Genomic DNA, 13,767 nt, shown 5'->3' on the forward strand with positions numbered 1-13,767 from the left:
ACATGGCCTCCGGCGAGATGCACACGCCGCGGTCGTAGACGGGCAGCTCGTCGCAGGCCAGGCTGTCGGGCCAGCTGTGGTTGTAGGCGCGCACCAGGGGCTCGCAGCCGGCGCGCGCGCGCTGGCACACGGAGCGGCACGGCCTCACCGGGTCGTGCAGGAACTCCAGCGCGCAGATGGGCGCGTACATGGCGCACAGGAAGAAGCGCAGCACGGCGCTGCAGTTGGCGCCCACCAGCTCCTCGTACTGCTCGATGGCCAGCACGGCGTTCTCCTGCGTGCTGTGGTGCAGGTGGTTGGGCATCCGCGTCAGGTTCCAGGGCATGTGGCGGCACATGGGGANCGGTCCCTTCCCTCCGCCCCGACAGCGAGCGCCGCGGCAGCCGTTCCGACGCCGGACCCAAGGGCGCGCGGGGGAGCATTTCGGGAGAGGGAGGGACGCGCCTTGGCGCCCAAGCTGGACTCTGCGCCCTGTGCCGGAGAGGCTCCCCGAGTGTAGACAGAGGCGGATGGAGGGAAGGGGGAGCCTCGGCCGCCCCTTAATTCGAAGCACGCTTGCTTCCTCCAGGAGGGGGCGTGAGAAGCGAGAGGGACAGTCCCGTGGGACCNGGGCCCCATCCGCCGACGTGCCCTCCGCCCTCCCACTCCCGGCTCTCCCTCCAGCGTGAACACCTGTGAGTAGCGGACACGACAACCTGAAAAAGAAACTTTTCCCCCTTCAGGCCCGAAGTGATTTCCAACCCAGCAGCAGCCTAAACTCTTGAGTTTTTGATGTGCTTGCAGAGTATTTGAGTTGAGCGAGGCCCTGCGTACCATGGAAAGCAAGTGTGTACATTTTGTTTTCTCTTTTCTCTTCTTATTAGGAAGAGGCAATAAAACCAACCGCTGGCTAAGGTCTGCGCAGAAGACGCAGGCCTTGCTGTTGCGAGTACACTAATCTCCATGCAGTAAGATTTCTGGTATGTGATGCTTTCGTGGGACGTTCGCATATGAAAACATGGTTTCTGAATGTTCATCTTTAAAAACATAGTCTAATTAGAAACCTGGACAGACAGCAGGTAATTGCTTTTTGCTTTTGTTTGTCTCCAAAGCTTAGCTTGGTCGCAGCTTGGCTGTGGTCACCTTGTGACCCACAACGATAGTTTAGTTTGACTCTGACCACGATTAAAAAATAAAATGAACAGAAACTGCGGCTGGCATTTTACTGAGCATTTACAACGGGTTGGGTGTGGGGCTAAGCACTTTAAATGCACCATCTTATTATTTTTTTTAGGGCACATGAATTAAACGTGGCAAGTTGAGAGGACAAATGACACACATATTATTTCCAGATTCATCCAAGGAGCCAGGCTCTATTTAGGGGAAGCCCAGAGCATCCAAGGGCAGCGTCACCCACCTCGAGAGGTGGTGCTAGTTTCAGCGAGGACAGGACCCAAGCTCCCAAGATGCCAGACCAGGCCCGCGAAGCATCAAGCACAGGGAGTAACCCAGACGACATCTTAAGCCACTCCCAGCAGTAGAAGCCAGTGAGTCAAACCCCCCTGGCTTAGTGAAAAATATTTGCAGCCCAAATTCCTACAAGGGAAGAAAATACGATTTTGAGAAGCGGCTGAACTCCTGACCCTTTTGCCGCGAGTTGCTTGAAGAGGCAAATGTGTCGCCAGTCGGAGCCTGCTGCCTCTGTTTAACCGCAAGTACCAAGTCCCAGCACTGCAGGCATTTATTTCCCTGACTTCTCCATGGCCTTTTAAGAAAGGCTGAGAAGGTAAGAGGCCTTTGCTCTAGAGCCCTTTGGCCTCCTCGGGGGGCTGTAGTGTTTCCACTTGGGGAGGGGCAGCAGTGAAGGATTCGTTGGGACACTGTGTCACCGGCCTCCGTACTCTGGCCCTGCCTTAGCACTTAATCCACGACCCTGTACCTGACGGTCGTTTGCCCATAGCTCACGTAACTGAGGAAGCCCCCCCTGGTCAGTGGCTTCTCTCCGGTGGTTCCTTTTCAGCCTCCTTAAAGGGCTGCTTCCCTGCTAGGGCTCCGGGCCCATTCTCTTCCTGCTCCCCCCACACCCCGTCTGCAGGGTTTCTGGACTCCCGCACTGCTGATGCTGAGGTCAGGTAATTCTTTCCTGGGTCCTGTGCATTCTGGGAAGTTTAGTGGCCTCTCTGGCCTCCTCCTACTAGATGCCAGTGGAGGCTCGGCCCCACCCCGTATGACAATCAAAACTGTCTCCAGATATTGCCCACGTGGCCCCTTCCCCCGCCCCTGCCTTCAGTTACCACCTAGATGCCAATTGCTTCTGACACCCGACCTGTAGCCCCGCTGGTTTCTGGAAGCACCTATCCAACGGTCCCCCGGCCCCCCGGGGGTATTTCTACCTGCCTGCCCCGCAGGCATCTCGCAGTCAGCCAATCCTGAACTGGCTTGGCTTCCTTCCTCATCCAGGACTGAGCCCCCAGTGGCCCCAACCGGAAAGCACTCCCCCTCCTCTGTAGCTCCCATCTCCGTTCACTCTCCCTGCCGCGGCTCTAGTTCAGACGTGGGCGTCTCTCATTTGGATCCTAGCAGCTTCTCCCACCTGCTGCTCCCTGCCCATCCTCCACACTCGGGCCTGTGTGAGCTTCCTAAGGCTCGCACCGGATGGCGCTTCTCCCTGGTTTCAAGGCCCTGAGGGATCTGGCTCCAAATCACTCCCCTCAAACCCCAGCCCTCCACCCACTTTCTCTTGTCCCCTTGTCTTCGCTCAGGAATGTTCTCTCTCACGTCACCTGGCTCACTTCCTCATCCTTGAAGCACAGATCAGCAGAAAAGACGCTATAAACTTGGAAAGCGAGGGTCTTTTTATTTTATTTTTTAATGTTGCTTCTTTTTCTTCTTGATTCCATATGGTACATCCTGATCTTACAAAACAGGGGCACCCGAGTGACTCAGTTGGTTAAGTGTCTGACTCTTTGTCTCCGCTCAGGGTCTTGATGTCAGAATTGTGAGCGTCAGCTCTCAGAAGCGCTCCCCGATGGGCTCTGTGCTGGGTGTGCAGCCTACCTAAAAAAAAAAACGAAAAGAAAATCAAAACATAAACCTTAAACCCAATTAACCTTGTTCTTGATGCTAAACTCCCAGACTCACACACCTCTAGGCTTGTGGTGTAGTCAGGTGTTGGGTGAGGGTAGCAGTCTCACTGCAAGTGAAGCCTGAAGGCAATGTCCCTGAGTCCTATGCCCAAGGGCAAGGGCTTATCCCCTAGTCCCCTGGGCTCTGTACTAAGAGTGGTGGCTTGAAAATGGCCATGATAATGACTGATATCATTTCTTCAGGAAGGGACCTTTCTATTTGGAGGAAGAAGGTGCCAATTCTGATAAAGAGGCAAGGGGTGCGGGGCCCAGCAAGTGCAGCGGCACTGACCTTGAACATGAACTTATCTCCTAGTTTCGTGGTTATCTGCGGCCCCTCCGGTTACTGGCGAAAACGGATTCCTTCTCCCCGTCCTGCCCCCCACGCCGTCCCCCCCTTTAACACGCGGATGCCCTGCAGGGTGCTAGTGGCACCGCTGCCACTGCATTTCCTGTTGGCAGCAGAGAGCAAAGCGAAGACAGNCGGAGCCCCCGCGGCCCCGGGCGTGTCGTTTGCGCCGCGTCCCCTCTTCCCGGAGCCGTCTGCGAGGCAGGCGCGCGGAGGGTGTTTCTGCTAAGAATTCTGGTTGCATCTGAAAAGCGTGGGGCGACCCTGCAAAAGGTGTGGGGAGTCAAGGAAAATATCACCTCCCGGTTACAACTGTGGACCTTTGGGCCAACTTCCTTAACAATTTTTAAAGCAAGTTAGACACACTGTGATCAGAAGTCATGATCTTTCTTTGCACACACCACCTCTTAATGCGTTCTTACTTGCCATTTTACTGACTGGACCCTGAGCTATTTTTAGTAGCTGCACAGTATTCCACGGAGGAGGGAGGCCATGTTGTTCCTGGCCTCACGCTTCACCTTCCCACGTCCGCTGCGACAATGGCCCTCCTCCTCCTGAGACCTCCGCTTCCTCCTGCCCCCTTTCAGGCCTGATTTCTGTTTCGGGGTCACCACCTGTCCGCTCCCTGTGACGTTCCTGTGCGTGTGCGCGGGTTACGCGGGCCCCTCTGTGGCATTTGCATAAGGAGGAGGCATGTGAGCCCATGGCTGAAGGCCCCAGGGAGCTGTAAGATGGGGGCAAATGATGTCATTTCACCTAAAAGCGTCTGTTGAGGAGTTAGGTGTCTTGAAGAAAGTACTGAAGGAACAGAAGCTTTCAAAGCCGTGTATTCGAGGATGGAAGCTAATGCGTTTGGAAAGGTGAAACGTGAGGCCTGAGGACATCTGGAGCAGCCGAGTCATCGAGTCATCGCAGGGGCCTGGAAATATCTCGGAGGCCTTTAAAGAACACTGTGGTTCCGCCTCAAAGGACATAGTAACAACAACCAATGTTTGTGTGCTTATTTTATACCTGGCATTGCGCTGAGGGCTTTCCAGTATTACATGACAATCTTACAACCGTTTAACAGCGGAAACTTAAGGATCTTGGTTTTATAGACCGAGAATCTGAGGTCCAGGGAGATTCAACAGTTTTTTTTTTCAGGACCACTCAGCTGGGACTCCAGGAAGCTGGGTGCTTTCCGGTACCTGTGCTATATTACCAGGCTCTCATTCATTCTTCGTGCATTGTTTCCATGGCAAGCACTTTGTTCAAACAGAGTGGGTCCTGGGCCTTGGGGAGGTCCCGGTCTGGGAGCAGAGCTACATGAAGGAAAATTCCCACTCGGTGAGATGAAGGATGTGCTGAGTGTAACGGGTGCACTTTCGACGGGCCGCTAACCCAGGCTCCCTGCAGGAGCTGACGCGTGCGTGAGGCTCAAAGCCCCTGCACCAGTGACCTGAGGAGGGAAGACTGCTGGGGCTGGGGTGGGGCTGCGGGTGTATTCCAGCACATTCTGGAGCAGACAGGCTGCGTGTGTACCCAGGACCGCAGACCAGTCACTGTTAGGCCTGAAGACGGAGGATGTGGAGAGGTTGGGACTCACTGAAGGATTTTCAAACAGCGGAATGTCATGATTGCATTACGGGCTGATCACTGGGTGTATGGTTTCCAATAAAGGAGGGCAGGGGTGGAAGCAAACACCTGATCTGGGGGACTTTTGTCGGGGTCCAGGTGTAAGATGGGTAACCGCCATGGAGGTGGCGAGAAGCAGACTCATTAGGGACGGATGGAGGGGGTTTACCGACAAGAGGAGGTGAGGAGAGGGAAGAGTCAAGGAGAGGTGGCCATCTTGGGCTTCTGATGGCGTGAAGGAGATACTGGTGCTGTTCACTGAGATACGGTTGGCTTTGCGCGCTTCTGACCGGGGAGAAATTGCTAGCCTTTAGTGCCCTGATGGGGAGGCTGGCGTACCGATGGACGGTCATGTCGCAGACGGACTGGAATGGCCCAGAGCACTGCTGAGCAGAGGGGTGTGGCCAGGAGAAGGGTCAGGCTCCGTTCCCCCAGACGCTGTATTCTCACAAGGTAAGAGATTAGGCTTTAGAGTTGGGTAAGTCTGGGTCTGAGTGCAGGCATCCTGATGTGGGTCGGTGGGGAGATTACTAAAGCTTTCTGAGCCTCAGTTTCCTCATTTACAAAATGGGAATACTCATGGTGCCTAATGTATTGGATTGCCGTGGGGTTTCACCCAGTTCCAGGATGTAGAGCACGTGGTGCGGGGTCTGACACGTAGTCCATGCTCAGTGCGTGGCTTCGGCCGTCTCCGACACCAGCATCACTGTCACCATCCTGGTAAACTGACCTGGGCCCAGAGACTCGCTGCCAGCCTGTGGGCTCAGCAGCTTGACCCTCTGGACCTTCCAGGGCCCTTCCTTTGGGAGGTGACTCACAGGAAGAGGCTTCACAGCTACAACGTATGTTTCAGCGAGTGCTGTGGCTGGCACGGGGGCCAGAATGCTCAGAGCCACAAGACTAGGTCATTCTCTCCCTGTAGGCGAGCCAAATTATAATCAGGAGGTTGTGAGCAAAAAGTTGGAGCAGAGTCACTGAATCTAATGATCGCCTGCTCTTGGCCAGGCTGTACGTGCAGCGTTGAGCTTTCCATCACGAACAAGACAGGCCGGCCCAGGGTAATGGGGCTGCGACGAAGTGATGCGTTCATTTTCATCAGACACAGGTCTCGTCCATGAATGGTTCTGTGCTACCCCGGCCCTGCTGGGCCAGACTCCCTCCACTCTGGCGAGTACTGTTCAGGCTGTCTCAGCAACCTTTCTTCATCCATGACTCCACGATCGATTACTATAGCCTTTATGTGCATGTGTTCTGTCGTTAGTTGGTTGGTCTCGGCCAAGTCTTGCACCGAGAGGGTTTTGTCCCCCCCATGCAGTGATTTCTCATGCCTTTGTCCTGGCCTGTCAGTTGTTGATTTCACAGTTTAGTTTTTAGAAGGCAATTTTATTCCCCATCTTCCCAGTTTCCTGGCAAGTTCCTGTCTCACAGTCCCATCTCAGGCCTTAAGTCAGATGTAGGAAAGAATGTTTAAGTGCATAAATGCATTTTTAAGCTCTTTAAATGTAGATTTGCTGGAATAAACTCGGAAGCTTTTTCAGGTATAGCAGTCCGGCCAAGAAACCAGATGTTATTTGAAGAAAAAATGGATGGGTTGTCTCTTCATATTTATTAGTAAGTTGAGAAGTAAGTTTTAGAATTGGATCAACTTCTTAAGATTTTTATTTTGCATCCAGATAGTTATGGAAAATCCCACTGATAGTTACTGTGGAATGACTAGGATTTTCCAGGCTTTCTTTTCCCTGAGATGATGGAAAAGATTAAACGACTTTATAAGCTTCAGATAAGACAGCCTTAGCAGAGAATGGGAAATATTAGTAATTGATACTATTTTGTTTTCTGGTTCCAACCGTCCTTCCTGACTCCTTGGCTAAACTCAAAAGTATCACATTTGGAAGACCCAGGAAAAGCAAGAAGATTATTTTCATATTTCAGTGAACGTGTTGAACTTTGTGGGAGAAGCAGTGTAGATACTGAATGAATTTTATTAGGCCACCAGTAGCTCACTGCGCCCACTTACAAAATGGTGGCTTGGGGGTTAGAATCAATGACACTACTGATACAGAGTGAGCAGAGAGGGATTAAGAAAATATGCCTGGCTGTGTTAGGGAGCATATCTTAGAAGACCATTCAACTACCAATCCTACACCTTTGGGGATTTGGGGGGGGCGGGGGTAAAAGATGAAAAGAAGGGGCACCTGGGTGGCTTAGTCGGTTGAGCGTCCGACTTTCGCTCAGGTCATGATCTCGCAGTTCGTGGGTTCGAGCCCCGCGTCGGGCTCTGTGCTGACTGCCAGCTCAGAGCCTGGAGCCTGCTTCGGTCTGTGACTCCCTCTCTCTCTGACCCTCCCCTGCTCACGCTGTCTCTCTCTCTCTCTCTCCTAGAAATTAAAAAAAAAAAGATGAAAAGAAAATGGATTCTCAATCAAACTCTGATCAGTTCCTGGCAGCCTCAGTTTTGCCTGGGCATTCTATTTCTCGGAGAGCAGAATATCGTTTCTGTTTCGTATTTTTGGAGAAAGCCACATCGTGTTGTGGAGAGAGCACAGACGTGCAGTGAGAGGGTCATGGGATGCCAGACATGGCCTTGAGCCCTGGCTTCCCCACTGCAATGATATCCCTTACTTCTCAGGATATCAGTTTCTTGTCTTTGAATTTAATTTTAAGGATCTACAATGTTTATACTAAATACTATTTAGGCCTTCTTCCTTAGAGATTAAATGATACTAATCATTTAATGATTTAATGATATTAATCATGCTTTTATTACATCAGGCTGATTCCTGTTTCTACCAAGATGCGATGAACTTGACATGGATTCTAATTCTTTTCTCAGCTTGTCCCTTTGCATGGATAAAACCAAAATGCTTTTTCTCCCTTCTCTTTTTCACCTAAACCTGTATTCAATGGCTAGAGAAAAGAGGGACCACCCTCAAGTGCTTTGGCTGCACACTCAGAAGGCTCTCGTCTGTGGGGGAGCTCTGAGCACACTAGGGCATGAACAGCACTGCTTCCAGAATGTTCCTCCACATATCTGCTGTGGAAGATTAATCCCAAGGGCTGTTATCACACTAGGCAACTTCAACGGTCATTGTGTTTCAACAACAGGATAAGGGTTTTTACCCTTAGAGATATAGAATTTTATTTTATTTTGAAATGGTCTCGCTCGTACAGAAAGGTTGCAGTGATAGTACACAGCCAGTTTCCCCCCCTGAATCATTTGAGAGTGAATTGCCAACGTGATATCCCTACAACTCCCAGATACTTCAGTGTGTATTTCCTGCAAACAAGGATATTCTCCTGTGTAACTGCAACGCAGCCCTAGGAATCAGCAAATTAACACGGATTCATTTCTACCATCTGAAATGCAATTGTTCTTTTATACTGTTTATAGCAAAAAGGACCCAGTTTATATTCAAGCATTGCATTTAGGTGTTCTGTCTGGAACGGTTCCTCAGTCTTTCTTGTACTTTGATACTTTTGAAGAGGGCAAACCAGTTATTTGGTAGACTGTTCCTCATGTCTGGGTTTTTAGTTGAATGTGTCCTTACGATGATATTCTAGTTATTCACCCGTGGTAGGAATATCACAGAGGTAGTATTCTGTTCTTGCTGCTCCCCGATGTTCCCTCTGATCGCTTGGTTATGTGGTGGCCACAAAGTCTCTTCACTGTTAAGTGACACCTTTTAACTTTGTAACGCATGGATACATGTACAAAATAAAACCAGGTACGCACCCCATTTTTCATGACATTCAACTTGTTCATTTACTTGTATCAGCACAGATTCAAGGATTCTCACTGTGATGCATTTGCTCTCATTGTTTGGTTTGATGTTCACGTTATCCCAGATGTGGCCAATAGGCACCTCTCTAAGTTGGCTTTTATGTTCTTTTAACACGTACCTCTTATTCTGTGAGCACCTTTTTTTTTTGTTGTTGCCACAATAAGACATCCCCAAATCATCTGTACCCTCTCTGCTTAAGTCTTGTAATAAGTCAAGATTTGCGCCATTTCTTGAGCCATTTCTCAAGAAGCTCTGGTAACTTTTACCGGAGAATAATATTTGGATGCCAAGATCTCTGCTTTCATTATGCTCATGGCTATTAGGTGGTGCTGCTTCCACACCCTCTCAGGGGACAAAGGAAAGGGAATATAGATTTCAACACACACACACACACACACACACACACACACACAGAGTCACTCTTACGTATACACATAGATTTACATGTGCATACATTGCTATGCGTCCAGTTCTGATCCACATATGTATCTGCCCCAGAACCTCCAATTTCACCCCACTACCACATGGTTTGTTTTCATAGGCCCCTTCTCAGAGAAAACTGGTTCCCATTATTCAGTCGCAGTATAACCAACTGTGCATGGCTGTGATGTCCCCTCCTACATGGGTGTCCTCCTCACTGCACTTGGGCTCTGCACCCTCAACCAGGCCATGCTGATGGCTACTTTGCTTGGCCCTACCTTGTGACTTTAGACAACATTGTTGAACGAGAGAAAGGGGAAGATCAGGTTATATATATACATATATATGTATGCGTATGTATATATATATACATATATGTATGTGTATGTATATATACATATATGTATGTGTATGTATATATATATATATATTTTATGTTTGTCTTCTTTTGGATTTCTCAGGACTTTATGGTTGTCAGTCCTCAGAATGTATCTGTGTGGCTGGGGGAGGTCAGTTAGTATGAAGTGCTCCATGGATTTATTTAATTGCAAACCTTGTTTTGCCTGGATTAGGCTTCTATCTGAAGAAATCATGACTTTCAGATTTCAGATGGACTCTTTTTGCCTTTCTTCCCTCCTCTTGATCTCTCGTGAGACCAAGAGCCAGCACTTTCTTTTATTATTAGCTCAGGAAATCTGACCACTTGTGGCCTTTTGATCCTCGAAAATAAACCATGCTGATTTGCAAAACTGAGTTTTTCTTCAAGGAAGAGATTTTCTTGGAAGCCTGTAAAGTTTGCTTTGAGTCTTAGTTCAGTGAGTGTGTCGACCCTGGACTTCGGGGGGAGGCAGAGGAGAAGCAGCCAGCAAGGAACTTTAAGTGCCAAGGAAGACAAGCCCCACAGAGTCACAGGGCTGGTGGGTATAAGACTAACTTCTAACTAGAAGCCGGAGGTGGCCCCCCAACTGCCCGGAATGCATCTTTACTTCACTCCGTTGACCTTGAGCCGTTTCTTCCTGATTCTGCCCTCGAAGATGGCGGTCAGGGGCACAGTGCCCAAAGATCTGAAAATATTCCACCAATTAGTGGTTTGTTTTTCCTGGACTAAATGTGATAGTCTTATATTTCCCCAATTCCAGTAAAAATCTTCTATTTTCCCCTTTATAATTTCTTTTATTTTACCCATTTTTAAAGAAAAAATTCCTGTCTCGATCCCACCAGCTGAAGCCCCATTCTCCCCTTCTATTTAAAGCAAATCTCAAGCTAAGTCCAATTTTTGACCCCCCCGCCCCATCCTCTCTTGAACCTCCGCCAACCAAACTTTGAGCAACCCACCTCCCCTGAGACTGCTCAGCTGGAGAGCAGCACGCTTCACATTACTAACTTTGATCTTTGATCAGCCCTCCTTTTACGATGCTCATTTCCTCCATCTTGATATCTTTGTTCACGGGGCCTTCAAGACACCACATTCTCCCCATGTCCTTCCTTCCATCTCATTTCCTTTCTTTCTCAGTTCCTTTTGTTCTTCCTCGTCTTCCTGTGGACCATTAATGGTAGAAGGTCCCACGGCTCAGGCTTGCCATCCGTTACTTTTTTCTTTTCTTTAATTTTTTAAATGTTTTATTTTTATTTTTGAGAGACAGAGAGAGAGACACACACACAGAATCGGAAGCAGCTCCAGGCTCCGAGCTGTTGGCACAGAGCCCGACGCAGAGCTTGAATTCACGAGCCACGAGATCATGACCTGAGCCAAAGCTGGACACTCAACCGACTGAGCCACCCAGGCGCCCCTCCATCCCTTTACTCTTCTGTCTGTACCCCTCAGTTGGTGCCTTCAGCTGAGTCATGGCTTTAGATGGCATCTCCCCACAGAGGACGCCCACATGCGTGTCTCCAGCCCAGAGCTCCCCCGACCCCAGTCCTGTACCCTCCCCCAAAGCCCCTATATCCAAATGCTGAGTTGACCTCTTCCTTTGGATCTCCGATCGTCATCTCAGACTCAGCACACCCCAAACCGATGCCTCCCCTGAAAACAAACCAACAGGCACATCGAAAGTCATCCTTCTTGCAGGTTTCTCAGGTTCAGCTAATTGCTACTCCATTTGCTCAGGACCAACCCTCAGAGCCACCTCTGATTTCCTCTTCTCCCACAGGCCACGGGTAATCCATAAGCAGATCCTATCGTCTCTAATTTTGGTGGAGACTCACACTCTCCCTGTTCAGTACCATTCCGAAGGTCCAAACCCTCAATGTTCTTGCCTGGGCTCTTGGCACTAGGCTCCTAATGGGTCCGCCTACTTCAACACTTGCCCCTTTCTGTTCTCAGCATAGCAGCTTGAATGGTGATTCCACTAAAAATATTGTATCATATCACTTGTCTGATCAGAAGCCTCCGGTGCCTTTCTGTCTCTGAGAATAAATGTCCTTACAAGGGCCCAGCCGCCCTAAGGGGTCTGCTCCCTCCGTACCGTGTCCCTGACCTTGTGATGTAGCATCCCCTGGTTGCCAGCGCGCTCCAGCCCAGGGCTCAGCATGTTCCTCCCCTCCCCCACTGCTGGCACCTGTGTTGTTGCTTCCTGCGCACAGAAAGCGTTTTCCCCAAAAAGCCGCACGACCCCTTCCCAAATCTGACTGTCTCACCTGCCAACATTCTCACACACTCCACGTCACCGCCTTACATGTTCAAGATACTTACTGCTAACTGACTTACTATTTAATGTTTTTTAAACCTGTTTCCTCATCTCCTCTGCCTCCCCTCGCCCCAAAGCAAGGCATCATTGTTAGGAACTTTGATTTGGTTGCTGCTGTATCTCTAGCCTCACAGAACTAGATTTTTGGGGGGAGATAACTGAAGTTATGGGGAGATAACTGAGGGAGTGAGTAATAATGCTGACACATTTATTTATTGGAGAAGGATATCCAGAATACAGTAAGCAAAGAGGAAAAAGTTATCCATAACTGCTCAACCAGTATGACTACTCTTAGCATCTTCTGAATGTCCTAGGAGACTTTTCGACGCCCGGCACGCATCCTGTAGCACATACCGTTTCACAACCGGCTTATTTTCACTGTGCGAGCTCATCCATGCTGACTCGTCCCCTTCGCTCATCTTTGAACTGGCTTCTCACCGGGTCTCAGCTCGCTATCTCCCCAGAGGGACCCTCTGCGACGCCCCCTCCACCAGCCACTCTCTGTCACATCCTGTTCTGTTTTCCTCAGGGCGTGATCCCTGCGTAACATCGTCTGGTCGGTTAATTTGTCCGGTGTTTATCTGTCTCTCCATCAGTGAGAGAATGTTACTGGTTTGGCTGATCACCCAAACCCCAGCATCTAGAAGTGCGTGGTACGTAGTAAGACTCAATTAATGTGTGTTGAGCGAATAAACACCAGTTTTATGGCTTTTGGATGACTAGCATTATGCGTGTTCACGGCAGAAAAGCCTGAATAACACAGAAGCGCAGAGTAAAGAGAGTAAAGATGGCTCATAGTCCCTCCATATAGATTAAGAACCCTGATGCATGTGTGTCTGGATTTCTTTTCCTATTCCTGTGTATGAAATTTGAAAATTAAGATAGAAAAATGGTCTGCACTTTTTTATATTTAACAAAATGTTGTACATGTTTCTCATACTAAAGTAACCATTAATAGAATAATTTCTTTCTTTCTTTTCTTTTTTAATGTTTATTTTGAGAGAGTGAGAGAGAGCAAGTGGAGGAGAGGAGCAGAGGGGGAGAGAGAGAGAGAGAGAGAGAGAGAGAGAGAGAGAGAATCCCAAGCAAGCGCCACGCTCAGTGCAGAGTTTGACACTGGGCTTGATCCCACCACCCTGAGATCATGACCTGAGCTGAAATCAAGAGTTGGACGCTCAAGCGACTGAGCCACCCAGATGCCCCAGGAGGCTAATTATCTTTAACTGATTTCTAAAATGATGAAGAAAGAACAAGTGCACGATGACATGCCTACAGTGCTGTCACACCTATTGTGACTCTCACTGTGTTGTGACTGTCTCTGAAATTCTACACATAAGTCTCCTATGGGCTGTTGGTTTCACCAAGACACTCCTTCATGTTTTTCTGACCTATTTTATAAAGAATTTAATCGGGGTGGATACGAAACTTCACAAACCTAGGGATTTGTACTACTGGATTGCTTTACAGTAACCATCTTTGTGCTCCTAAAATAAGTTCTAATTTATCATTATGTATTAGTCTTTTAGTAGTCTGCTTAATTTGACTCACTGATATTTAAGATTTGTTTTTAATCCCTAGCCACAATTCAGCTTGTTTTTAGTTTTTATTTTTTCTGCTTTCTGTACTTTAATATAGAAAAAGCTTTGTAAAATGATAAAAGAATTGGCAAGCTTTCTATATGTCTCTATTGCTCTACAGACTTGGGGTTGGAAAAAAATAATTCCTGAAACCATTAGGACCCAACCCCTTTTGGAAAAGTAGCTCATTGATCTCCTTTTGAGATCAAAGATCTAAGACCTCATTAGACC

General features: G+C 48.8%; 1 protein-coding gene and 2 long non-coding RNA genes across 4 annotated transcripts in view; 1 reads left to right on the plus strand and 2 right to left on the minus strand.

Annotated features, from left to right (window-relative positions):
- The window catches only part of SFRP4 (secreted frizzled related protein 4), a 13,859-nt gene extending 12,361 nt beyond the window's left edge, over nucleotides 1-1,498 (minus strand). Inside the window, exons 1-3 of the mRNA XM_077758314.1 lie at nucleotides 1,397-1,498; nucleotides 884-1,016; nucleotides 3-672 (exon numbers count right to left, since the gene is read on the minus strand). Coding sequence (XP_077614440.1) covers nucleotides 3-672; nucleotides 884-1,016; nucleotides 1,397-1,498 — 905 coding nt within the window. The remainder of the gene's footprint in view (nucleotides 1-2; nucleotides 673-883; nucleotides 1,017-1,396) is intronic.
- Nucleotides 1-13,767, plus strand: part of LOC144226801 (uncharacterized) — a 497,259-nt gene that overhangs the window by 222,511 nt on the left and 260,981 nt on the right. The window lies entirely within an intron of this gene.
- Nucleotides 2,817-13,767, minus strand: part of LOC144226800 (uncharacterized) — a 221,983-nt gene continuing 211,032 nt past the window's right edge. For both annotated transcript variants that reach the window (XR_013333739.1, XR_013333740.1), the window contains one exon: nucleotides 2,817-3,036. This is a non-coding gene — a long non-coding RNA (uncharacterized LOC144226800). The remainder of the gene's footprint in view (nucleotides 3,037-13,767) is intronic.

Source organism: Crocuta crocuta, unplaced genomic scaffold (assembly GCF_008692635.1).
Source record: "Crocuta crocuta isolate KB4526 unplaced genomic scaffold, BGI_CrCroc_1.0 scaffold103, whole genome shotgun sequence".
Taxonomy (NCBI): domain Eukaryota; kingdom Metazoa; phylum Chordata; class Mammalia; order Carnivora; family Hyaenidae; genus Crocuta; species Crocuta crocuta.